The sequence below is a fragment of the Equus przewalskii genome, chromosome 8 (genome assembly GCF_037783145.1).
Source record: "Equus przewalskii isolate Varuska chromosome 8, EquPr2, whole genome shotgun sequence".
Lineage (NCBI taxonomy): Eukaryota > Metazoa > Chordata > Mammalia > Perissodactyla > Equidae > Equus > Equus przewalskii.
Genome location: NC_091838.1, coordinates 12227908 through 12255069, shown reverse-complemented (window position 1 = coordinate 12255069; position 27162 = coordinate 12227908). Strand labels below are relative to the sequence as shown.

At 39.3% G+C, this 27162-nt stretch overlaps 1 protein-coding gene across 11 annotated transcripts in view; it reads left to right on the top strand.

Annotated features, from left to right (window-relative positions):
- Positions 1-26844, top strand: part of GDAP1 (ganglioside induced differentiation associated protein 1) — a 43985-nt gene extending 17141 nt beyond the window's left edge. For 3 of the 11 annotated variants that reach the window (XM_070631457.1, XM_070631458.1, XM_070631454.1), the window contains 4 exons: positions 20346-20519; positions 21762-21856; positions 22543-22657; positions 23661-26844. In XM_070631457.1, coding sequence (XP_070487558.1) covers positions 20363-20519; positions 21762-21856; positions 22543-22657; positions 23661-24043 — 750 coding nt within the window. In that variant the 5' untranslated portion in view covers positions 20346-20362 and the 3' untranslated portion in view covers positions 24044-26844. Of the gene's footprint in view, positions 1-4102; positions 4229-8917; positions 9536-10223; positions 10417-17191; positions 17310-20345; positions 20520-21761; positions 21857-22542; positions 22658-23660 lie in introns of those variants that run through there. The other 8 variants (XM_070631447.1, XM_070631453.1, XM_070631456.1 and 5 more) reach the window with 8 other exon arrangements.
- Positions 26845-27162: the final 318 nt, after the last annotated feature.

Here is a 27162-nt window from a genome sequence, read left to right as displayed (position 1 = left end):
AAAAATTATATCCACTCCCCTCCTCCCTCCCACCACCCAAGGGAGGGGGAAGGGTGGCTGAATATTTACTCCCAAGAGATTTGTACCAGAGGTGGTTGATTTACCCTAAAATGGACAAAATTAAAAGTTTTCCCGCCCTCAGTGGAAATGGGTGCAGAAACATGCAACTGAAAAGAGGGAGGGAAGACAAAAACACAATATCAGGGGAAGAAAGCCATATATGGCTTAACACTAAAAACCAGGCCTTGTTCTAAGTGCTTTTATTTAAATAGTTCTATAGTTTATAGACTTTTCAGGTGAAAATTAGCCAAGCTGCCAGCTGATAGTGTACTTTACATACTTCCCTGGATATGGAAAAGGTATTTCCCCGGCAGGCAGGCAGCCAGGCTCATCCGAATCTGGAGCACAGCTCCTGCGTATTGTCATCTTAAGAATGAACAGACAGGTTGAAGATGAACCACGACGGATCCAAAGGAAACTCCAAAGCTGGAGTGAGGTTAAACTTCTCGGCTCTAAAATGAAAACAAGGCTCCGATCTCAGCCTTTTAATCTTTCTGATTTTACATAGAGTTTTCTCATTTAATTCTCACCACAACCCTATTTTACGGAGGAAAATGGAAGCTTAATGAGGTCTCCCAGCTGGGCCGGGGCTGAGCTGGGATTCGAACCCAGACAGCTGGTTCCAGAGCCCATGCATGCCACCTCTGCCTCCCCTACGCTTTCTGCTTTTGTGTATGTTACAAACTGGATTTGTGGAAAGGCACATGGAATCTGAAGAGTCATTTTAGCAAAGCTAGAGACGTCACTATTGCCAAGATCAGCCAGGTGAGTTACAAACATGGAGAGATTATTAGTTATGGTGGGGGATTTGACCATTTGGTAATGAACAGGGGTTAGAGATAAAGTCAGAAGCACTATCATTTGGAGCATCATGTAATGCATGTGGTAATTAGTTATTTATGTGTCTAAGTTCTTCATTTAGAAAATCTGTATATCGTTCCTTTCTGGGAGGCAACACCTGTGCCCTGTATCATTGTATCCTTAATAGGAGTTTCTTAGTAGCTTGTCATTTAGTCCCTTTCACGTCACAGTAGAGGAGTGTCTTAGTAAGGAAGAAGGAAGGGACTGAGGCAAGTAAGAAATCTTCAAGTGTTCTGGTAACATTTGGACCCTCCCAACACTCAGCGGTGGAAAACTCAACATTTGCCAAATTTCTGAGCTGTGTTGTTTTTTTCCCCTTTATCCGTGTTTTATTTCCTTAGCAAAGTTACCACCAAGAGCAGTTTATGATAATAGTGGGAAGTTAACAGTACACATTTAAAATACAGGACGACAGAATTTAAAGCTTTTAATACCATACAGCAAATAGATTTGGGCATACTTAAGAACTTCTCATTTTAACTTTCCTCCTGATAGAATCTATTTGTATCACCGGTTTTAGCCTTGCAGACTTGGAGGGAGTGGTGAAAGATGAACGGGCAGTGCTCGGCCACAAGGGGAGAAAAACGTCATCCAGCCCCCAGAATAGCAACAGCAATAAATATGGTCATGTCGCTCTTCTGCTGAGGCCGAAACGACAGGCAGGATCACATTTGCGGCACCCAACAGGCCTACTGGCTTCAAGGGGCTGGCTCAGGCCTTTGGAGGAAACGTGTACAACCGGAGTGGCTTGATTTTGGAGCTATGACTTAGCACACAAAGAGGGCACAGAACCCACTGCAGAGCTAGGGGGCCTCGGCACCCTTCTGGCCACGGGGGAGTACGTTCTAAATCAGCTTTCGGGACAGCTGGCTCGGGGCTCTTGAGAGCTGAGCAGAGAACTTCCCTGCATGTCTGCCTGAGAACTTGCTGTTATCTGCAGCTGCCACAGCCATCAGGGCACATGCGTAATGAGGAAAGTGAAAACGAGGGCTCTCGTGGGTCATCAGTTATTTAAAGAGGGCCCATCGGATTTCAGCCGCTTCATTGTACAGAATCAGCACCTTTGCTCCCGGGGTCTTCGAGGAAGGAGCATCCTCCTCCCTTCGAAACTCCTCAAGTCTCCCTTTGCAGACCAAGTCACTGGGCGCTAGCCGTTTCTGGGACTCCGTGTGCTTCTTCGTCTGTCCCTTTTCATATATATTTCAATTTTGTAGAATATGTGGCCATGTCTCTGGTTGGTTGTAGTTTTACCATCTTTACATTCTTTTGCCATTGGAATTAGCAGGATTGAGCTTTTACAGTTCTAGAACTTGCAAACAGCAGTAGTCTTTTAGACTGAAAAAATTTGAAGCCAACATATGTACCCGATTGTTTTAATGTGTTTGGAAAGGCAAAGCATCACCTGAATTTGACCAGTTTTCCTTTTTCTGGTAGACTTCCTTGCTCTCAAAGGATATAATTTCTTATAAAGCCAAGCTCCTTCTCTCTGTGATTTTCGTAGTTCACTGGTCTCTCCAACTGGTTCCCTATGTCACATGAGTCGTCCCTGGAAACAAGTTCACTGTAGCCACGTCACCCGTTTCTCTCATGTGGCTTTAACAAGCACAGATTCAGTCCCGTGCTTTCATTTGTCTCAGTTACATGCTTAGGATTTAAACTAATCTTTTCTCTATGGACCACAATATTGCTTTTATTTGAAAAATAGGGTATGTAAAAAATTAAAGGGAGTGTTGCTCTCGACTTTGATATCTCATTGTAAAATTCAGCACTGTGTTTTATTGTCATTATTATCTTATGCTTCCTTAGGATCTCATTAAGACCAACAAGATAAAGAAAGTAGTTTTTATAGCACTAGCTCTCATGTTTGTTCTCTCAACGTCCCTGGTGACGTTGGGTGGTGAAGAAAAAATCACGCCAGTGTGTTGAAGTCGGTGCCAAAGGAACATAGACAACTATTTGATGCCCAGGATCTGCTGCTGCCCAGAACCTTATCTTGTCCTATTTATACATTCACAGGCAAAATCTTACTTAGAGTAATCCTTGCAACATTAGCATTTTCTTTCTTTAAAGCTTACGTCTTTGAGTTTTTATGCCATTTTTCTCAGGTGGCCAGAGACACTGCAGGTATAAATTAACTTCTGTACTTATTATTTAGTGACTTAAAGAACACAAAAGCAAGGACATTGGAAAAATAAATTCCAAGGTATTATTAAATATTCTAATTTGAATTACAAAGATAAACGCCAAATGATGTTAAATCCCTGGAAAGATGCCTTTAAACATGAAAAGAGAATGCTAAGATAAGGTGTCTGGGAAGACTACCTGAATCATTCATTGGGAAACAGGAAGAAAAAGTCACCTTCCACTGAGAGGCTGGCATTCTATAGTTATGATGAAAGGATGAACTGTACACGAGCACACTGTGAATTACTAAGAAAGCTCTTAACTTTAGGAAATACAAAAAAAAAGCGGCAATTTCAAGCATTAAGTATCCTCTATAGGACATGCTTTTGCCAAGACTGTGTCTAAATATCCTAGGGGCTTTCATAGTTGCAAACATTTATAAATAGACTTCTTAATTATTGTAACATTAAGGAAAGAAAGGCTAATATTATTCAAATACCAGTAGAGCACACTGGGAAGTGACTTCTTTTTATCACCTTGACTTCTCTCACCTTCATATTGTAAGTGATATTTGCATAATATTAACATAATCATCAAAGTGTTCTTTTAAGGATCTATTCCAACGGGCACAGCATGAAGTCCAGAAAGGAACCTGTGTGGATCTATGAGTAGTATCTAAGTATTTTATCATTTATTTCTTTTACTAGAAAAATTTAAATTCCACCTAATGCTGATTATTCCCCTATGGTTTTGAAATATAAATGGGTAAAACGCACATTAAATTATTATAGAGAATTGCCAAAAACAAAGTTCCAAAGTACAGCCCATCTAGCAGACATGCTCCTCTGACTGGAGGACATACCATATTAATAGTTAACATTTACCCAGAGTGTTAAAAATACCAGTTATTTTTTTACCATTGTATCATTATTATGTGCTCTAATTTTTACATACCTTGTGCTAAACATTGTGTTAAATATTTGGCATTTTAGAAAACCACAATTAACCTTCAATGTATTTCAGTGAAGGTGGTGTGATCACTTCATCCGGTTTATAGGTGAGGAAGCTGTCCCGTGATCACGTAGCTGGCGAGCGGTGGATCCAGGATTTGAATCCAGTTCTGACTTTAGAGTCTGAGCTCTTAACTACTGCTTCATGCTCTGGAGTGGAGGGTGATGCTAAGGTACGGTGGAGAAATTACAGGGGAAAGTATAACCTCAGGCACTGCATTCATACAGTGAGAGGACCCACAGTGTCCTAATCCTTCATTGTAAACTCAAGAAACTCAGCAGAAGTCAACTGTGACGTAATGGATAAATAATAGAAGGCTCCAGAATTGGCCCTGTGTCTAGGCCGAGGCAAATGGTGGGCCATGCACAAGCTGTGGGATATGGTTACATGGGCGTAGAATTTGGAGCTAGAAGCCTTGTTTTAGTTTTTGCTCTGCAAATTTTAGTGGCGTGGTTAACTTCATATCTCACTGCTAATTCCTTATCTCTAAGAGAGGGTTGTTGGGAAAATCAAATGAGTACTGTTTTTTTAAAGCTCTTTATAAACTTGTAGAAGGAAATTAGATACTATTAGAGAAATGTTGGTATAAATTTGTAATAAGCGTTGGTTTAGTTTTAGCAGGATATTCTTCCTATCTTCTTTCTCTCCATTTTTTCTATGAACTCTAAACAATCTTGGGCAAAAAGTTCCTGAAGTAAAACCCTTAGTGACTTAAGGAATAAGAAATACTTGCTTATGCGACTACTGAATCACAGCCGATGACTCTGTGGTCATCCTTCATACACTAAGGCTGTATCTTGTGGTGGTGAGAACATGAACCCTAGACCAGACTTCTGGGGTTACATCCCCCTTTTGACACTTGCTAATAGAGTGAGTTTGGGAAATTTCCTGACCTCTCTGTGCCTCAATATCCTCATCTATAAAATGGATGTGGTATTTCTCCCTGCCTTAAAGGATTTTGAAGTGTTAAGTACAACATCCATAGAAAGCCCTCGAAATAGTTTCACACACTCCAAAAACTATTAGCAACCATATCGTGCAAATGCATACTTGTTTGAATTGTATATTGGTCCATATTCATGTATTTATTCTGAAATGAGAGATGGATGAGAGAAGGTGGACAGGGACATCAAATCCTTTCCACCAGAAATATGGCTGAAAGTGTATTCTGTACTAAAAAGATAAAGAATTTAGTGCATCGTTCACATTAGTAGTCATTCACTGAGAAACTAGAAAATTAATCAAATTATTATCAGTCTACAGTAACCTCACAGCTAGAACCTCCTGAATTAATAAGTTGCACTTGGTATTAAATATGATTATTTGCTCTGGGATGCAAGAAAGTCCACAGGAAACATTTCAGAATTTTAACAGCAAGTCTAGGCTCTTCTAAGGTCTTTGAGGCTTTTGCTTAGAAGCCTGCAGGGGGGTCATCTACATTTTCGAGGGGAAAGTGGAGGAATCTTGGCATCTTGAGCCTCTAAATTCTAACTCGTGATTTGCTTGGCACCATGCGGTTTTACTGGGCTGTTTTGTGGAGGTGGTTCCAAATTATTTAACCTTTTCTTCCAGATACCATAAATCAGGCTTTGAGTTTCCTGCACTCTTCTGCTCTACAAATTTTACAGATGGGGCAAACTAGAGCCTGAGGATTAGGATGGTTCATCAATTATACGCCAAATTGGTAGTTCTCAAACTTAATGTGCATCAGAAAAACTGATGGATGGTTTCCCTTCAGTTTAAAAGTCTGCAGGGCTTTTTAGGGGCTGGCCCGGTGGTGCAACGGTTAAGTTCTAACGTTCGGTTTCTCGGTGGCCCTGGGTTCACCGGTTCGGATCCTGGGTGCGGACATGGTGCTGCTTGGCACGCCATGCTGTGCTAGGCATCCCATGTATAAAGTAACGGAAGATGGGCATGGATATTAGCTCAGGGCCAGGCTTCCTCAGCAAAAAAGAGGAGGACTGGTAGTAGTTAGCTCAGGGCTAATCTTCCTCAAAAAAATTGAAAAAATAAAAAGCTGCAGGGCTTTTTAAAACCCTGATTGCTAGGCTCCACCTCCAGAGTTTCTGATTCAGTAGAATGTACATTTCTAACAAGTTCTCAGGTGATGCCGGTCTGTTTGTCAGGGGACCACCTTTGAGAGCCATTGTGATAAGTCAAATACAGGAGTCAAGTTGATTAGGGCTCCTGTAAACTAGTCAGAACCATCCTAATTCTTTTACCAAATCGATGCACTTGATGAGCCATCTTTTCTCTCATTCAATTAGATAATACTTAAGAGTTTCGTAGGTGCTTGAGAATATCAGGTAACAGAAGTTGTTTATATTTGAGATAAAAATTCTCAAAACTAGTTTCTAATTAAGGACTTCCCCCAGCCGTTTTTTCCCCTATGTGTATACCAATTATAAGTCCTATGCAATTCACATAGTCAGATAACTGACATGGGTCAGGGCAGAGCAGGCAGAGTAGCTGCTGGGGGCTTGGTTGGTATTAAAGTTGCTACTCTCAAGAGAAAGTGGAGAAAATTCTATTTTTTATATATGTACAAAATTTCTTTTCCTAATTTGGGAAACTTTGGTTTTCAACTAGATAGCTTAATTAGTTAAATATATTCTCTGGAAAGTATCACCATTTCTGTTTTCTAATTTGTCAAGGAAAAAAAATAGCAGGGGATTGATTATTCTCAAAAATATAGAGACCCCTTGTGGTCATTCGTAAAAGTACTTTAAAAAACAGAGACCTAGAGTATCCCAATTTGTCAAAAGGTTTCAAGATCTCTGGCTTAGTTGACATACATAAATATATTGAATATCTGTCAAAATAGATAAGTAATAGGACTTTACATAATGGTAACTTCTATAAATATGTACATCATTCAGCCATAACAGTTCTCCATGATATATTAAAACTTGATTGAAGCATAAGACATAAAGGAAAGTGCGCAAATCATAATTGTCTAGCTCTAGGAATTTTCCGAAACTGGAGATATCTGTATAGTCAGCATATCTGGTAGATTTTTATCATAATTTTATAGGAGGGTGACTCAGGCTTGGAAAGGTTATGTGATCTGTTTCATAACATCAATCAAATCCATTTTAACTTCGTTCACTCAGAAATGTTTCAATGAATAAAGAATTTCAATAAATATTAACATAAAAGACAGTCAATTTAGAAAGCCAGGATCCACAGTCCAGATATATAAGTATCAAATTTTGTTAAATGAAATTACTTTTACACAGAGAATTTCTAGAGCAGAAGACTAAACAGGCCAAAATTTATTATTATTATTATTATTTGTTGTTGTTTGTAATTGTTTGCTGTTTGTGGTGGTGATCTAGCTTTTTCCTCTATTAATTATATGCAGTTTTGGAGCATCTTTCACTTTTGGTTCCTACTTTGGGTTCCTGGGGATACTAAGAATAATATTCCGTCCTTGCCCCTAAGAGGCTCAGAGTCTAATGTGCAAGGGAGACATATAAACATAGTTTGATACAGTACTTTGTGCTCTAAGGGGAGTGTATATATCTCTGTGGACTAATTTTCAGGAAGGTGGCTATGTTTTCCCCAGAGTATACCCCAGGCTGTGTAAAGCTTGAAAGTCCACAATTTTCTCTCTTTGGTTTAAAGCTAGCATAGTGTATTAGAAAATAATACTTGACTAGTAGTCAGAAAACTTGTGTTTGAGTTATAGCTCTTTCACTTACTAGCTCTAGGATTTGGGACTAGTCTCTCAGTCACTAAACCTTATTTCCTCAACTATAAATTAGGACACAATTTAGTAGAAGCTCTGAATAAACATGTGATTGGATAATAAGGTTTTTATATTGCTGACAAGTGGCTTTTATTAGGACGGAAAATAGGAGATTATGGATCAATGAAAGGAGATGTAACAGTCTTTTTCTACCTCTGTCATCATTTAAAAACAAAACAGACACCATTAGGTTTCCTTATCTCTTCTGTTTAGTGATATTCTTTTAATATTAAAAACTTTAAGAAGTAAAAGCAGCACATATTCAGTATAGAAAAATTACAGTATATAGAAGCATAAAGAAATAAAAGCCACCTATATTATACAAGGTTGATGTATTAATGAAGACAGATTAAGACAATAATACCGGGAAACCACCAAGTAACAGTGGCTCAAAGAACAATAAATGAAGTATTGTAAAGGGGAGGAAGGACCTCATGAGATTTTGTCTCTTCCCAGGGGCCTTTTCTGACATGATCTGCATGCCTGCCTCGCTTTTCTCATAGTACCTTGTGTTCACCCTAAGACTGACAGTTCTCATCTCTATTGTGGTGTCTATTTATTTTGTTGTCTCTGCCATCAGACTTACATCTTGGGTCCCGGGTGTCAGTCTTATATTCCCAGGGCCTAGCTTAAACATGGAACATGGTAGGTGCTCCATAAATAATTGCAAATGAATTATACAAGCATTCATTTCATGGTCGTATTAATACATATTTACTGAAAGAGAAATTTCATTAATTTACTGTTACACCAAATTTTAAGAGGTATACAATAATAACTAGATTAGTATAATATTATGATTTTGACCATGGCTATAAAGAGAATGTTTATAAGGCAACTGAACTTGTGAATAATATTGAGTGCCTATGACATGCCAGGCTGTTTTGAGCATTTAACATCATATTTACTTATTTAATTCTCACAAAAACCTTCTGGGGAAATAGAATTATCTCCACTTCAAAAATCGGAAAAATTGAAAACCCAGGACATGAACTCAGGTAGCTATGCTCTAAAAATTCTGTGTTTAACAACTAGGTTATTTTACCTCTCCATTGTTTATGAGATTTATTATTATTATTAATTATTGTTATTATTTGCATCACTCCATAGTAGCATCTTCTAATGAGAACTCATAGGTCCTCATCCTGTGGTTTTGTCTGTCAACCAGAACTTCTCTTCCGCCAAAGGGACAGACTCTCCAAGAGGAACTCATATGTTGTGAAATTGCTGCTTTCATATCTGAGCAACCTCTACTCCACCTCCAGAACCGATGGGTTATTTGTAATCAACATTATTCATTACTCATTTTATAATCCGGGACTCACACTTTAGATTGTTTCCCTTAAAAAACATCCCGTTGCACCTCCCACGTAACTTCCGTATTCCAGAGGCTTTCTGGCGCGCAGACACTGCCGCATCTTTGCAGATTCGGCCCCGCAGCTTTCTCGCCGCCGAAACTACACTTCCCAGCCGTCTGTTCGGCCGTGCGGACTCGCCTTTCCCGGCTCCCGGAGGCTTCACGGAAAATCTAACGACGCTTTGCCGAGCAGTGTGGGTGGGAGAAGCACAGGGCGGACAGTCGAGGCCCTCCGGCCGCTCGCGCACCTCGAGATGGCCCGGAGGCAGGACGAGCAGAGAGGGAGCGCGCCCTTGATGGCGGAAGGCAAGTCGGACGCGGAGGTTAAGCTCATTCTGTACCACTGGACGCATTCCTTCAGCTCGCAAAAGGTACAGGCCTCGGCTGGGGCGGGCCTCGCGGATCGGGTTTCAGCACCAGGACAGCTCCCTCTGGGTCTCGCCCGGTCCGCGGGCCCACCGAGAAATGGGCCTCCCACGCCCTAACCCGGCGGGCGCGCCCTGGAGGGCAGGGATGCTCCTTGAGGGGGAGCAGAGAGAATCAGTCTGAGACGGAAAGGCACTGCCACTCGTGAAATGCGACAAAAAAGCATCACTTTCGGTTTTTGGACTGCAGGCCTTGCCGCCTGGGCCTTGGAGACTGAGGCAGAGGGAAGCGCCTTCCTGTAAATGCATAATATACACTTCCTTCTTTTACTCTTTCTTGTTCGTATTCACTCTCTTCAACGAGGCCTAACATACCTATATTTTAGATTCTTGTTGGGGGAGGACACATGGGTCCTAATTAGGCTTAGGACCCAAAGAAAGTAGTGGTGATGACAAGGGTGACTGTGAAATGAATATAGCCAGAATCATTCTTATTTTATTATCTTTTCTAATTTATAAGAGTAAGACTCTAGAATATAGCTCACTTATTAATTCCAGGAAAAGGAATAGTTAAAAAGAATGTTGAAAATATTAGTAACTCAGGAAAGCACGGAAAAGCTGCTCAGTGGTGTTCAGGGACGTCATTTAATTGATGGTCTGGATGTGTTGTGGTAACCGGTGTGAACTCTTCCAGGTGCGCCTGGTAATTGCTGAAAAGGCATTGAAGTGCGAGGAACATGATGTAAGTCTGCCCCTGAGTGAGCACAATGAGCCTTGGTTTATGCGTTTGAACTCAACTGGAGAAGTGCCTGTCCTTATCCACGGGGAAAACATTATTTGTGAGGCCACTCAGATCATTGATTATCTTGAACAGACTTTCCTGGATGGTAATGTTAAGGCTATTTGTGATTTCTTGGATTTACTTTCTACACAAATATATGTGTCTCCTCCCTCCCTGTTTGCTTCCTCCCTTCCTTCTTTCCTTCCTTCCTTCCTTCCTTGCTTCCTCCCTCCCTCCCTCCTTCCTTCTTTTTGGTTTCATGATGGTGGTTTAGTGCTAAAAACCTTTTCCATTTCCATAAGCACACAAATACAAAATTGATCAATGACATAAATTTTGTATAAGCCAGTGTAACTTCATTTAAAACATTTCATGTAAACTACAAATTTTAATGTTGGAATTTTCAGATTCACTTGTAAAAAACCTTGCAGGTGTGTGGCTTGTAGTGGTGATTTATTAGCCTTGAAGTCAAATTCATAATATTGATTCTAAATATACACTGTGAAAATCAGTTTCATCTCGTTTACCAAATGGTTCCACCTTAAAAACAACAGGAGGGAAAAAGAGGAATAAATCTTAGGCAAGGGAGAATAGAATGTTGGTATACTCGGAGATCTTTGTCCTTGTTACTTATTGCAATTTGAATTTTATATCTTTTGTAAGGAATTATAGGGCTTAAATTTGTATCGTGTTTTTAAGTAATAATCATTTATTGACAGCCTGTTTCATGTCAGGCATTTAATAATTTCTATTCAGTCTTTAAAAGGACCCATCTAAGACAGGCATGATAGACTAGTTGCTCCCATTTTATACACGAGGAAAGAGAAACAGAAGCGTTGCCTAAGGTAATATAGCTATTTTATGGCAGAGTAGGGCTGGAATGCAAGTCTTTCAAATCCAAACCTTCATATTACACTGACTCTCTCCCATAGTCGTTGCCACTTATGCATTGTCTCACTTGTTCCTAATGACAACCATTTGAGGTAAACTGTAGCTTCAATATTTGCTTGAGATTACAGCTGATCAGTGGCAGAATTGAGAGCAGAAGAGAGGTCTGCTAGCTTTCAGCTGAGTAGTCTTCTAAAACAGAAAGCTGCATGAGATCCAGTTACTCTCCATCTACCACCAGTTAGGTTGATGTTAATTGGGCAAATAACGCCAGAATATGGCCCCAAACTACTGGAAGCTGAGAAGGGATGTTACTAGGCAAAAAAATGTCTGAGGTATTTAGAAGGAAAATAGGAATGGGACCTAAATGGCGGTGGTGGTGGAGAAACCCCAGGGAATTAGATTAGCAATGGGCTACCCCTGTTCTTAGTGCAGGTGTTTAGTTCCCTAGGATTCTCATTGGAGGTTTTGGTTAGAGGTGGCCATTGATCCAAACCAAATAGTTTCATGAACTGCTTTCTCCTTCACTGTTATTTACTATCCCTTATAAGTCTGTATGCTTGGGACTGTACCAAAAATGGTACCCAATTGATTTAAGACAGTTTTTCTCTACCTTGAGCTTTTTGGAAATGGATGAGTCGGTTAAATGATAATTTGTATTTCTTGGGAGAAGTGGTTGTAATAATGTGAATAAAATAAAATAATTATATAAGAATTCTATTTTAAATAATCAAAAATTTAAAAAGATACAGTAAATGGAAAATCATTTTTAAATCTTTTGTTCACATCTCTTCAACTACTACTGCTACCGTCCTCCGCCTCCTCCTCCTCTTCTCCTTACATTGTTTCACCTCTAAGATATTCAGTGATATAACATGTTACTTTACAACATAGTAATCTTAAAGATTATTAGGCTTTCTTAAAATTTTCTGCAGTCTTTTTCTTTTGCTTTGACTATCCAATAACAAAACTGAAATATATTCTGAGTCCTGGTCAAACAAGGGAAATACTGAGTTGTTCTTCTTATTAGTCTTTATTGAATCAGAGGAGAAAGCACCAGGAGCCACACATTAAGAGGAACGATGGAAACTAAGGAGTTTAATTCTGGTTGTGCCAAGAGAATAAATCGTCAAGAATCCTAGCTCAGTCTGAAGCTGTCGTGAACTTGTTGCATACCCTTGGCGACTTGACTTCTCTGCTTGTTCTTTTGGATTCGGTGATAGACTTTTATCAATTTTGGAGATACAGCAAGTCCAACCAATTCTTATTTCACTCTTTCCCAGGAGAGTAGCCATTTCAGTTGGAAAGGGTTCAAAGAAGATTAAGATTAAGGGACCTGAAACCCATGGTAGATATGAAGGTAGCAAGATAACAATTAGTGACATAAATGAAGGCTAGTCTAGTCCAAAGACGAAGTTTATCCCAAAGTATTAAAATAAAAAACAAACGTGTAAGTGTCGTCACAATTATCATCAAGATAATGTATATTTGTCATTAAGAACTCATGGAGATAAGGAAAAAAGCCTGACAAGAGATAGACAAATCTTATCCTAATTGTCACGGAGGGGGAAAGGTGAATTCTGTCAATCCTTGCTACTTAAAATGTGTTCCATTGGCCAAGAGCATTGCTATTGCCTGGGAGTTTGTTAGAAATGCAGACTCCTAGACTCTACTGCAGATCTCTTGAATTAGAATCTGCATTTTAACAAGATCCATACATTAAATGTTGAGAAGGACTGCTACGCATTTACTGTGCGTTAAGTAATTGCCTAAGATTTAAGCAGTGCTGTAAGTTACTGTCTTCAAGTGTGGCAGAGTTCCAGGATGGATGGTGAAAACTTAAAATATATATATATTTTGGTATCTCAGTTAAAAGGAACCAGCTTAGGTTTTACATTACTGGAGAATGTCTTTAACCGAAACTTAAAGAAAAATGAGTCTGTTATCTGCTGGGTATGGTTCTAGATATAGTATATCTTGATTTAAGTAGAGCATTTGAGATTACTTCATGTGATATGCTTGTGGAATGGACCAAATATGGCTGGATGAAAGTAATGCCCATTTTCAGATGAATAAACCACTACATTGAAGAATATTCATTTATAAACTTCTTATAGTAGGTTGCCCGTTTAGCTATAGACTTTCATTTTACTTATCCTGTAATAATTTTATTACACTTTAATTATTTCAATTACTTGTAGAACACGTAAACACCATAAGGTCAGAGACAGTGTCTCATCATCAACTGTATCCCCAATGCTTTGTATGGTGCATGTTATTTAATATAAGCTTAATAAATACTTTCAAATGATTAAAATGAATGAATTATTGAAAACAGATATCAGCCTGGACAGGGATCTGACACTGCCGGTGTTGTTATAGGCTTCTATTCTCTGACTTAAGCTTAACAATTCTATAAATGACTTGAATAAAGACGTAGTAGAAATGCTATTTCATTTGCAAATGATAATAGCTGGGATAATTAAAATGATGACTAGCTTATGAAATGCTTCTCATGGAATAATAATATGGAAAAATAACTATGATAAAGTTTAACAAGGCTAAATCTAGTAAGTGAATTTTGTTTTTAAAAATCAACTGCATTAGGGGCTGGCCCCGTGGCCGAGTGGTTAAGTTCGCTCGCTCCGCTGCAGGCGGCCCAGTGTTTCGTTAGTTCGAATCCTGGGCGCGGACATGGCACTGCTCATCAGACCACGCTGAGGCAGCATCCCACATGCCACAACTAGAAGAACCCACAACGAAGAATACACAACTATGTACTGGGGGGCTTTGGGGAGAAAAAGGAAAAAATAAAATCTTTAAAAATCAACTGCATTAATGAAGGATGGGAGACCTGGCTTGCTTTACCAATAAAAGCCAATATTAAAATAAAAGGCTAGTATGATCTCTAGAACTATAGGTTCTATCCAGAACATGGTGAACTGTGACCCACTGTATGCTGAAATGGTCATTTTCTTCAATTATGGATGGAACTTTGAGGAACCTTGACCAATTAGAATGATAATAAGTCAATGGATTTCGTGAGGCATGTAGTTGCTCATGGTTGTTATAGGAGACCTTAATTAAGTGTATCCATTCATCTAAATAACACAGTGTAGTCAGTTGGTATCTCCTTCGCTGTTATTTGCCATCCCCCATTAGTCTATTAGCTGGGGATTGTACTAAAAATGATGGCTTGCTGACCTGTAGACCTTTCTCACCTTTCTGTGTAATCAGTATTTACATCCTCGTGCTTTGGGATAAGTCCATTAAGTAACTGGTAGTTTGGGGGTGGAAGTCTGATAGCCAAGGCAATCCTTCTCAAGTCTTAGTCTAAAAAAGTGAATATCTAAGTTGGGGGATGGCTATGCTTGATTTCTTTTTTTTTTGAAAGCAGTTATGTGAAAAACTAGTGTAGACATCAGTGATATTCCTGAGGTCAGAACTTGGGTCAAAGGAAGAATTTAGAAGTACTCTGTAATGGCTGCTCAACCAAGGGCTGGCCAAGAGCAATCTCTTCATTCATTCTCTCAGTAGCTATTTATTGGGTATTAATTGGTGCATGGTCCTGGGATATTTCAAAGATCCCAAATCATTAGAAGCTTACTACTCTTCAAAGATTATTTTATAAAGTTTTTAATAATGCCAAACCTGTCTGTAATACATGTGTGTGCTATTATTACTATTCACTTTGACAGACTCTTTTCATGTACATGACACCTTTTTCTATCTGGGCACGTAGTGAAGAATAGTTATATTGAAGCAAGCAATTGAGTAAGCTCGATGAGATATGGTGGGAAGCAAACTAGGGAAACTCAGGAGCGGTGGATGTAACAAGTGAATATTCACACTAATAATAGGGATTTTAAATCTAGATATTTCTTATACTAATAATATCCTCTTTCAGTGAACTTTAGCTTGGCCACTAGATAGATAATAAAAAAGAATGTGGGCAGGAAATAACTACAAAATACCAGAACACGTACTATTTATTACTACCAAATAACTCAGTGGTATCCTGGAATCAAGGATATCATATAGTGAATATTGAATTTTGGTAATTTAATATATTATATAACAATTCTCTGAAGATCGTGTCTCATGTCTTTCATCTATAAATATCATTTGAAATATTCTTAGGAAACAGGGCTCAGTTTGGAAATAATCAAAGTATTCTGATATGATATTGAAGTATCACATATAAGTCTGGTTAGGAAATATTAATTTATTTTTTAGATACAATTATATCAATATATGTTGAAAATCAACCTCATCAGATTTTAAAAAGAACATTAATTCTGAGGTTGTCCCTACATTAAAAAATACAGTTATGTAAGACATTTCCAGTTATTGTTAAGGTTCATAGAATAAATAATTTTATATCTTCAATATAAGGCTCTTGTATATAGTTGAATAACTATATATGCCTTTTAGCACATCTACTGAAATTGCAAAATTGCACCAACATTCTGAGTGTGGAGAAAATATAGTACATCGTAAGGAAAAGAGAATGCGTCTTTAAAACTCATGATTGTGACAATGAAAGTAGCTTTAAAACGTAACTTTTTTCTCTCTGTGATTTGTCCGATTTTAGTGGACTAGTGGAGGTATTAAAATGCAGAGGTCCTAGTTCTGTATTATGTGTATCCAATGGTTGGAACAAACTGTCTAATAAAAGGGTTTTTGCCCCCTGATTACAAATATTTCTTTTAAAAGTCTTAAATACAATACCAATTAAATAAAAAGTGGTTAAATATTTAAGGTATAAAATTTATTGAAAATAATCATATAAATTTGGCTCCCTCTCTGAAAATCCTGGGTGCATATAGTGAACTTGTATAATTTGACACCATGTGCTTTTTCTCATCTGTGTTTAGACTTGATTTTTCTAGTCCCCAAGTTATAATGGCCTTGAATTGTAGTCAGTTTGTAACCATATCTTTTACTTCCAGTCATAAGTAATTGTTTACCATTATTATTATATATATATATATATTTTTTTTTTAAAGATTGGCACCTAGGCTAACAACTGTTGCCAATCTTCGTTTTTTTGCTTTGTTTTGCTTTTAGGATTGGCACCTGGGCTAACAAGTGTTGCCAATCTTTTTTTTTTAATTCTTTTTTCTGCTTTATTTCGCAACTGCGCCCCCATACATAGTTGTATATCTTAGTTGCAGGTCCTTCTAGTTGTGGGATGTGGGACGCCGCCTCAACGTGGCCTGACGAGTGATGCCATGTCCGCGCCCAGGATCCGAACCCTGGGCCGCCACAGTGGAGCGTGTGAACTTAACCACTCAGCCACGGAGCCGGCCCCATTATTATATTTTTTGATGGCCTAGTGTATGATAAATTGAAGGGTAGAATTTTGTTCAGCTACATGATATATATGCATATATATTATATACTAATATCATCACTAAGTGATCTGAGTAAAATAAAAAATCAGCAAAGGGATAGAGTTAGAAATGAAGACTAATTGTTTTCATTGAGCTAATAAGGAAGACCTGAAAGTTATTCAGATAGACCCAGGGGGAGTCTTTCTCGAAAACAAGGCATAATAATGCCTCCTTTGTCTGCCATCACTGGAGAAGGAAGGAAAGCAGAGTAAGTGAATTCAGTAAAATAATGGAAGCTTATGCCTTTAAGGCCATAAATTCTTTTTATTTTTTGCTCTTGGGGAAACTGAATGTAATTTTTTGAAAATGGCTCAGAGCCATTGTTATTCTAACCAGCAGTACAGGGACTTGAGAATGTACGGAGCTGTTAGTCCCCATTAAATGGCTGCAGAATGCTTTTATTGTTTCTGATTTTATAAAAAATCTTTTGTTTTCTCTCATTGTTTATCACATCTTTCTGCTTTATGTGTCTCTGCCTGTTTCTAATTTGCCGCTTATATTTGATGCAATATAAGACCTGCCTTGTCTCCTAGTCAGATCTTCTAGAAAGTCAGGTCTGATGCCAACTTATTTCTTTATTCTTATTTATTCTTCCAGCTTAGTCACTAATCCTGGCTTCCACTCCTGCAACCCGTTCCCCAGTCTTCTCATTGTCTGCTTCTTAAAAGTCCCCTGATTCTCCATCCTGCCTATTGCTTTCTCACTCCTGATTGAGGTACAATACCAAGAAAATATTTTCTTTTTTTCGTAGTATAACAAAGATGCTGTATGGAAGGATTGGAAAAGAAAATAGGATTAGAGTGAGAGCGAAGATTTCCTGCATAATTCAAAGGAAATGCCCAATTGTCTTTTGAAAAACTGTTTCCAGAGGCAGTGGGCACTACTGTGCTCAGGTGTGAGGAGGAAGATGGCAACGCATTGCAGGTGTGATCCTGGACAGGGTGTCCTTGAAGAGAGGACGTGAGCCTGGAAGAGAACTGGGTTCAGTGGGTCTCATATGCTCTGTCTGGCAGTGTTTCAGGAGGTTGTTATACAGCAATGGTGCACCATGTAGAAGAAAATTATTTTCATAGATTTAAACATTTGTCCTTTGACGAATTTAGGCTTGGCCAGATGGAACTTGCCCAGAAAGCAATTAGACATTATTTTTTCTATACTCATTCACTTTCCCAGGAAGGAAGTGGTGTGCCCTTCTGGAGACAAGCCCCAGGCCTGGCCCCAGAAGGCAGCCAGAGCCAGTAGCCATAAATTGAACCATTTGGGAAACATTTTTAAAGGCTGTACCATTTATGATTATTAACCTTAGGTTCTTGGACTCCTAAAGCAGTGGTTCTTAAACTTTTTGGTTTCAGGGCCCCTCTGTCTTAAAAATTATTGAGGATACCTGAGAGCTTTCATTTCTATGGGCCATATCTATCAATCTTTACCATATTAGAAATTAAAGTGAAGAGAAATTTAAAGCACAGGAACACACAAGCACACATCCCATTAACTGTCAGAGTGATGGAGTCATCACGTGTTGCTGCTGTATGCTTGAGAAAGAATAGAGTGAAAAAGCAATTAACATCTTAGTATTACTATAAAAATAGCTTTGACTTTGTGGACCCCCTGAGACTGTCTTGGGGAAGCCCAGAGATTCTCAGACCACACTTTGAGAACTGTTGCCCTTAGTGGTCTATGAATAGAATTCAGGAGATTTGAGATCTTACATGGGGAAAAAATTAAAATTATATCTTATTTTCACTAAGTTCCAACAGACATTTATTATCTCCTTTCATTTCCAATGTAGGCATGATCTATAGCACTGTCCGGAGAGCCTGTGACTTTGTTACTAAGAGAAATCACAGATATGTTCATAGCATATCAAGTTATTATAGATATCTTAAAATATCATTTTCAATTTCAATTTACCTTGAAATTAGGATAAACGTGCTGCTAGATCTTGTTAATGTATTAATAAATAGGCACCCATATTAGTATTTTATAATTTAAAATTATCTTGATAAATATATTTTAATCAGTTTCCTTTGCAGTCTTTTGCCTTGTATTTTATGCATTTAAGAACATTATTTTGGGAAGATGGTGGTGGCACACAAAGGATAAAGAATTCTTTAGAATTTCAAGGACCTTAGAAGGCCTCCAGTCTGCTGTACTCACAGAAATGTCTACCATACCTTGGTTGGGATGCTGGTGATATGCTGAGATGCTGAAAGGTCTGAAGTGTGCCCTAGTTGAGTAAATCCACTGTTGACAAGCAGTATATAGCTAACACTTCATTCTTGGTTATTCTAATGCAGTTCAGAATTGGACTCCCCTAAAGGGAATTAGACATTTGCCCACTGGTTTGAGGAATAATGCATCTTTTTTTTCCCTAGAGAGTCAGAAATAGCCTGTTGGCTAAAAAAGCTTGTTCTACATGGTCTGGCATTATGAGATCTTGCCTGAAATGCTCTGCAACCAACTCTGAATTGTTAACGCTTATGAATGACTGTGGGATGCTCAAAAGGATTCTAAATTAAATAAATAACCTAAACTAAGCAACAAATCAATAAAGTTGAGGCTGTTCTTTTCACTTATTGGAATAACCTGGTTGGCATTTTTCAGGGGCAAGTTGAGCATCAGAAGTGGGAAGTGATACTCAAGGGACACAGCCCTCATCTTTGGGTCACGAGGTTCATCTTTATTGTTCTTGGATAGTCTCTGAAAAGTAAAGCCTTTGAGGATGTTATGATGATGTAATGAAAGAGAGCACTGCATTAGGAGTTAGATGACTTTAGTTCTTGTTCTGCTTCTAATTAGCTGTGGGATCTTGGGAGAACTTCTCAGCCTCTATATCCCAGTGTCCTCATTAACTACTACAGAGCTTGTCCAGCTCAAATATTCTATAATAATTAGAATTTGGGGAATATATTCATTAATTCATTCATTCATTAAAATTGATTGAACAGTTACTATGAGCCAAACATGATATTAGGCACTGGGGATTCAACAGCGAACAGGACATGGTCCCTGCCCTGAAGGAGTCTATAGTCTAGACTTCAACCAACAAATGAAGATTTATGTAGAAGCACTTTCCAGAGATAAAATATTAGAAATTCCTGGCGAATTCCACGAAGACTGTCATTCCACATTCACATAATATCAACAGGGTCATTCTTGATATTGGTTGGAACCTAGAAGAGAGTGGTCCCTGATCATCTTCCCATAATGAGCTTTCATTCACTTAACCCACCTTTACCAAGAACCTAAAATGTATGAGGCACCATGCTAGACTCTGGATCATAGGTTTCTTGCCCTGAAGGGATTCGTGGGGCAAAAAGATACAAACAACTAATTAAGGTGATGAGGGCTATAACAGAGTATGTACGAAGTATTTTGCATGTACAGAGGAAGGCACACCTGGCCCAATCATATTTTGGTTGTTGTAGGTGGTCAGAGGATGCTCCACAAGGAGTTGGCATAAATAACTAGGTCTTGAGGGTTGAGTAGCATTTGCAAGGTGGAGAAGTGAGAGAATGCCAGTGTGATCATAGTTTGAAATCTGGTCTGGTACATCAGTCCATTTCAAATGTTGAATGTCTGGGCTAGGGAGATATCGTCTTTTAAATGGTTTGATATAATGTTGAATATGTTAATGATGAAGGGGTTATGGTTATTGGGGGTTGGGTTTGTCGTTTTTGCTTTTGAATGTAACATCTCGTTAGTAAATTTTCCTTTAATGTTTGTGTACGTGTTTGTGTGTGCATTTTAGAGAAAACACCCAGGTTGATGCCTGATAAAGGAAGCATGTATTACCCACGGGTGCAACATTATCGAGAACTGCTTGACTCCTTGCCCATGGATGCCTATACACATGGCTGCATTTTACATCCTGAGCTAACTGTGGACTCCATGATCCCAGCTTATGCAACAACACGGATTCGCAGTATGTAAAAATCTTCAAGACCTGCTATTCTGTTTCAAGTTTCTGTTATTTCATTTTGAGACCTAACACATCTCATGGTCATTGAGAGAAGACTGGGAATGGAGTGGTTGAGTTGGCTTCGTTTGCTTCATGGACATGTATGTTATAGGTCTATCCATGCACCTGTTAGATTAATCAGTGCTTCAGCTGTTCAGCTGGACACCTATTATCCATAGGACCTGATTTCCACCTCTTGGCCTTGAGGACCAAGCTTGGATAAAACTCAGAAGAGTGGCTTGTGGAAAAGTAAGGAACCTAACACGTCCTCATGGACATTTGGACTGGGAGTCAGGAAAGCTGGGAGTCTGCTGGGGATTATGGGCAACTGAGTTCACATTTCTGGTCCTTAATTTCTGTTTCATTATGTGAGGGAGCTGGACTACAGGAAGTCTGACCGTTACTCTGCCTCTAAATTCAGTGACTGAGGATTATTGAGATTGTGGTGTGATATCCAGCTCTCTTTCCTCCCGTCCTGAGGGTGGAGTAGGGTTAGTGCATGAGATGTGGAACAGAAGGAGGTGAGCTCTCTGCACAGGCTCTGGGGATGGGAAGGGAAGGGAAGGGAAGGCGGCTGTGCTCAGACTCTGGGAACTTTGACTAGGAATGCTCAAACCCAGATGGTGTAAATCCCGAAACTATGTCCTTTCCAGCACACCACACCTCACCTTTATCAGTCCCTGTTATGATTATTATTTTTTTGATACTACTCCCCCCATCTCCCTTCCCTCCTCTTTTTCACTCTCTTTCTCCTCTCTCTTCCTGCTTTTCACCTCCTTTTATTCCTTCTCCTTGTCTTCGTAAGTACTCATATATGATTTGAAACAAGTATATAATTCTATCACCCAGAGTTAATATTTATTTTAAATCAGCCTTTTCCTCTCCCTTCATAGAGAAGATCATTACAGAAAACTTGAAGAGTATTAAAAGGTAGATCCACCGCCCAGCACTGAGCTCTTCCGGGGGCTGGGCCTTGCTCCCAGTCCTTTCCATGGTGCTTCCCATTTCTTCCTCAGCCCATGCAGGAGGTACTGGTAGTTCCATTTTAACAATGAGGAAACTGAGGCACAGAGAGCCTAAGTCCAAGGCAGAGGCAGGGCCTGAGTTCACAGCTCATGCTCTTACCATCAGTTTCCCTACTTCTCCTTGTTTCTTGCATAGAAGGGAGGAAATAATTTTCTGTTCCAAAAATGATTTTATTATCAGGCCAAATTGGTAACACAGAGTCTGAACTGAAAAAACTTGCCGAAGAAAACCCAGATCTACAAGAGGCATACATTGCAAAACAGAAGCGACTGAAAGTAAGTAAACCAGGCGGTCCTCAATTGACATCCGCCTTTTACATTCAATGTTCTACTTTTTGAAAAGTATCAGTATTTCTAGAACATCTTCTATTAAATATCTCAAGTCACCACTACACGTGTTACCTTTGGCTTATGCTCTGCTTTTAGGAAGAATTTTTCTTTATTAGATTTGGTAATCAAAGGTGATGACAGTTGCTTCAAAAGCAGTTAAGGCTCATGCTGGTTGCCAAGGAAAGTTATCAACTGTAAAAGTAAGTTAATATCATATTCTAGGAGTCTGTCATTCCAGGTGTTCTGCCAGCTAGGCCCAGCAAGACCTCTCTCTCCATCTCACTGCGTTCAGATTTCTCCCTCACCCCTGACCCTGCAGTTATTCAGTCATGAAGTGTGCTGGAATTTCATTTTTGAGCACGAGAGGAGTCTCTCTGTGCCCCTCATGTTGTTTGCCCTCTCTGGCCATCTGGTCCCACAGGAGTTGCTAGTGAGCAGTGGGTCTGGCCCTTGGAGTATTTTCACAGCTGGGCATCCCCCTCTGCTTTGCTTTTGGTTGAACGAAGTTAATCGGTTTCTTCTCACTGTCTAGAATAAACAGGCTCCAACTCATAAGAGTTTGTATCTGCTTTGCTCTACATCGATTGTTTTTACGGGCAAACATAACCTATTTAGTTATTTCTGTTAATTAGTCAAAGCTGCTTGACCATGACAATGTCAAATATTTGAAGAAAATTCTTGACGAATTGGAGAAAGTCTTGGATCAGGTTGAAACTGAGTTGCAAAGAAGAAACGAAGAAACCCCAGGTAGATTACCATTTGTATTCTTTTTCTTTTTTCCTCGACACCAAGAGTATTTATGGGAACATTCTGAGATTTCACTAAAAACATTCTGTCATCTATTTTTTATTGTTGTTATTCATGGGCAGTTTAAATTATGATAGCAAAAATAATATTGAATTCAGCAAAACCCGGGTATCTAATTGTAACTCAGTCTGCATCTATGTGAAACATGACAGGTGAAGGATTTTTCTGCACGATTTAAGTTATGGTTGGGAGATTCCTACCTAACCTGTTTCACAAAATTGTAATTACAGTAGTTAGTTTGATTGAATAATCTGAGGAATTTCTTGAATGCTCCCTCTAGTATTTTCCTTAAGCAGGGAGAAAACTTCCAATCTGAAGTAAAGTATTAATGGGGGCCAGCCTGTGTCTGTCTTCAGGCTGGCTGGTGAGCATCCATGTATTGTACCTGTGAACTTGATAAAGCCATTGCCCAGGTGCATGCACCTGGACCATTTGCTCTCTTCTAATTGACAACAAAGTTGAAGACCATGTTACCTGAAACTTGCTTCACAATAGAGACTTTCTTTTGCTTTAGATGAGTAACTAAGAGCAGCAACCACTGAGTGACATTTCAGACCCAACTTCATGGATTTTCCTAAAGCACACCTGTTGTTTTCCTAAACCAGAGGGAAATATCTGTTAACGCCTCTGGCTCGCAGGCGCTCAACTCCTCAGAATCCTTTACAAAATGATAGACAGGCTTTGAGCTCAAGTGGTTCCAGTTTCATGTAGGGATGTAGGTGACTGACAGATGTCAAGCAAGTCTCCCTTAGCTTGGGGACATTTGCGTGGACTTTATTTTAGCATCAAATTACTGGCTGAGTATGATTGTCAAGAGAATGTACCCTGGCTTTCATCTTTTGCTGTCCCCACACTTGCCCTCAAGACTGGGACAAAAGATACCAGCTAGAGCCGATTTGTGCAGGGCTGGCCCCTAATTCTGCGTGTCCTTTTCTCTGATTAGAAGAGGGCCGCCAGCCTTGGCTCTGCGGAGAGTCCTTCACCTTGGCCGACGTCTCGCTCGCTGTCACATTGCATCGACTGAAGTTCCTGGGGTTTGCGAGGAGAAACTGGGGAAACGGAAAGCGACCGAACTTGGAAACCTATTACGAGCGTGTCTTGAAGAGAAAAACATTTAACAAGGTTTTAGGACATGTCAACAATATATTAATCTCCGCAGTGCTGCCAACAGCGTTCCGGGTGGCCAAGAAAAGGGCCCCAAAAGTTCTTGGCACCACCCTTGTGGTTGGTTTGCTTGCAGGAATGGGATATTTTGCTTTTATGCTTTTCAGAAAGAGACTTGGCAGCATGGTATTAGCACTTAGACCCAGACCCAATTATTTCTAGGCTGGTCGAGATCTAGGGGTGGCAACTTCCCACTAGACCTCTGTCCACTGTTCCAGGCCCGGGGAAGAATGGCCCTGGGCAACTAGTAAAAAGCATAATTTACTTTACTCTTTGGGTAGTTTATGTGGGGAGAGGAGGCAATGAAAATGTTTTTGTGGGCTGGCAACTTTGAGCTAATCCATCCTTAAAACATGTGCAAGGTTAAGATATATAAACACTGTCAGGTAGAGAATACACCTTTATCTCCAAATGCCAGGTCAAGTTCTGAGTTATTTTTTGGGAGAAGGTTATTATAATGAACAGACAGTAATAATAACCTGTGATGGCCCATCTGGGACTGTCTGGATGTGCTGAGGGTTGAATAGTTAGCAGTTTTCCCTTAGAATTCAGAAGTCATCTTTGTTACAAACACGGGTTCAGACAGCAACAGGGCAGAGCAATGCTTCGTACTACCACTGCTAGCTTCAGACAGAAATAAGGGAGAAAAAGGGAAAAGGGAGAAGGGGGAAAAAGGGAGAATGAAGTTTATACGGTGAAGAGCAGTAGAATGCAGCCTCCAGGTGCCTCCAATACCACTCATGGCTGCCTGTCCCCTTAAGTAAACATTACATGTGACTACTTGTGGCCACTGCCCACACATCCTCCTGTAACTGAGAACCCTTGGGAAAAGAAGACAAAGGAGTTAGACAGGGGGTTTTCTTGGGAAAGGAAAACCGCCGGCTTCATGTTTACACACCTCACCTGACCTTAGTGTTAATTTTAAATCCGTATGACTCACACTCCTTGTTTTAATGAGATTAACTGCTTACGTACTTGGATGTGAGATGCCCACGGGAACATGTCTGCCTGGCATTTACATGAAAATCTGAAGTGATGTCAAAATGGCTCTTTTCTCTTCCTCCTGGTTCCCCAATTCAATGGTGCCTATGAGATATCACTCCTGTGGACCGTGTCCAGTCACTGGGGGACGTGGCCTCTACAGCCCCTTGTATGCACACATCTAAGGTCCCACCTAATCACTAGCATGGAATGTGGCTGGATAGTGAGTATTTTGGTGACTGAGAGTACTAAATATGCTCTTTCTGCATTTGGGAAGGCTGGTGTGTTAACACAAAAACTGTTTTCTATGCCTTCCATCTGTTTATTGTCATCAACAAAGCCTTAAAAGGTTACAGAAAAAGGAATGTGTAGTCTTAACCCTTGGCAGTTAATTTAGGGGAGAAGAAATAAGTGGCTAGATAGTGATGTCCACCAATATTCATTCATGATTGTCTAGGCATTTTGGGGGGTACGTCAGTCTACTGGGAAGGGACAATCCCAGTGTGTCCCATGGACACCCATGGAACTGCATCATTGAGTGTGTGCTCAGGAGACAGAGTTCGTGGTGACAGGAAGACAGAGTTTCTCTGGAGCTGGCCAGAAAGGCCTTGGGAGCAGTTTCAGCCATCTGATGGGAAGTGTGAGTAGAGAATGATGAGTTAGGGTTCCAGCAAACACCAGAAGCTTATTTGGACTGCCTTGGGTTGGTTGTGCAAAACAGCTGAAGAAGGGACTGACTTTTTCATTCATAGGAAACAGTCGTACTTAGGAAACAATGACTTTTTGATGGTAAAACGATTCTATAATCCATTTCATGACCTAGTTGTTTTAGGAAATCTTAATGAACTGGATGTTCCCTGTTTACAGAAAATTAATAACATCTCCAGTGTAAACTCAATCCAGTAATAATGAACAGACTGATAGCCTTTATAATGTCTTAATTTTGTACCTCAGCATATTGTCGTATAAAGTATCTGAACTCATTTGTCGCTGGGACATTCCAATCCATGTATTCATAAAGAGCCACAAAATGATTATTTAGTAGTTCATAGTGTTTCAGAGTTATGTCACCCTGTTAGAAGCAAGAACTCAGACACGAAGAAATCAAACTGGGTTTTTATAAAAATCAGCAAAGACTATTTGCCTGTGTAAGGGTTGTTGATAAAGAATCAAGATTGGAAGCCCAGTGCTGGCCTTTCCTTAAATGTATGTTATTATTGAATCAGAGGAAATCTACTAGGAAGCATTTATAATTTTCTGACACGGTTTCACCGGAAGTTTGCTTGCGTCAATATCAAAGATGACGTATCGTGGCAGTTTCTCTTGTTTCATGGATACCTTTGAGTTTATACTTTTAAAATGTTTGTTTAGGGATGTAACGACCACTAGATGTTGCTGTTCATCCAGTATTCTGAGATCGGGCGTTCTTAAGATTCAGCAAGCCTCCTGAACCGTTTCACGTGAAGATAAACATTGATGACCTTACTTTCGGAAATGAGGGCATCTTCATCAGATCATTCATCTGTAAAAAAGCTTGAGGCACGTGTAATATTGATTTCTAATGCTTGCAAGGGATAACAGTACCACACAATGTCAAGCTAAACAGCTGAACGGATACTGTTAGCAAAATAGGCACTTTTATGTGTTTTCTTTTTCACGATCCTTGGTGACTGGCCAATGTACTCCTCAGTTTCTAAAATTTGTATAAACACTACTGTTAGAAAAATGCCTGAGGTACTAAATTTATGTTGGCTATTTATGTCTTAACTCATAAATACCTTCTTGTTATTGCAATTGTATGCGTTTTGAATCCAGATAGTGGTAAATTGCTTGCTCGATTTTTAGTAATTACTGATATTGACACCAGAGTCGTAGATTTTTTGGTGTTGTTAAATGTAATAGAGAGATCAAGATACTATTCTGCCTGTAAGATCAATAAAAGTATCTAGAAAATAAATGTCCTGAAAGTACTAATTTTGTAATCTTTTTGAGAAAGCGTGTTTTTTTCATTTAAAATCAAAGCATAATGTGGTAATTAGAAAGAGTGAAATAAGTGCAAGTTAGGTATTCAAGATATTTAGTTAGAGAATTCTATATTTTCCTTATAACATAAAAATTACTGATTCATGATTTATTTAAATGCACACAATTTTATGGTTAAAATGAATGGCAGGTTAAAGAATAACATATTGATCCTGATCATCAAAGGAATTCTCTTGCATCCGGCCACCTAACAGGGATAGCATGAAAATGATAAACATCAAGAGTATTTCTTTTTAAATAGTTTTGTTACATCCTTC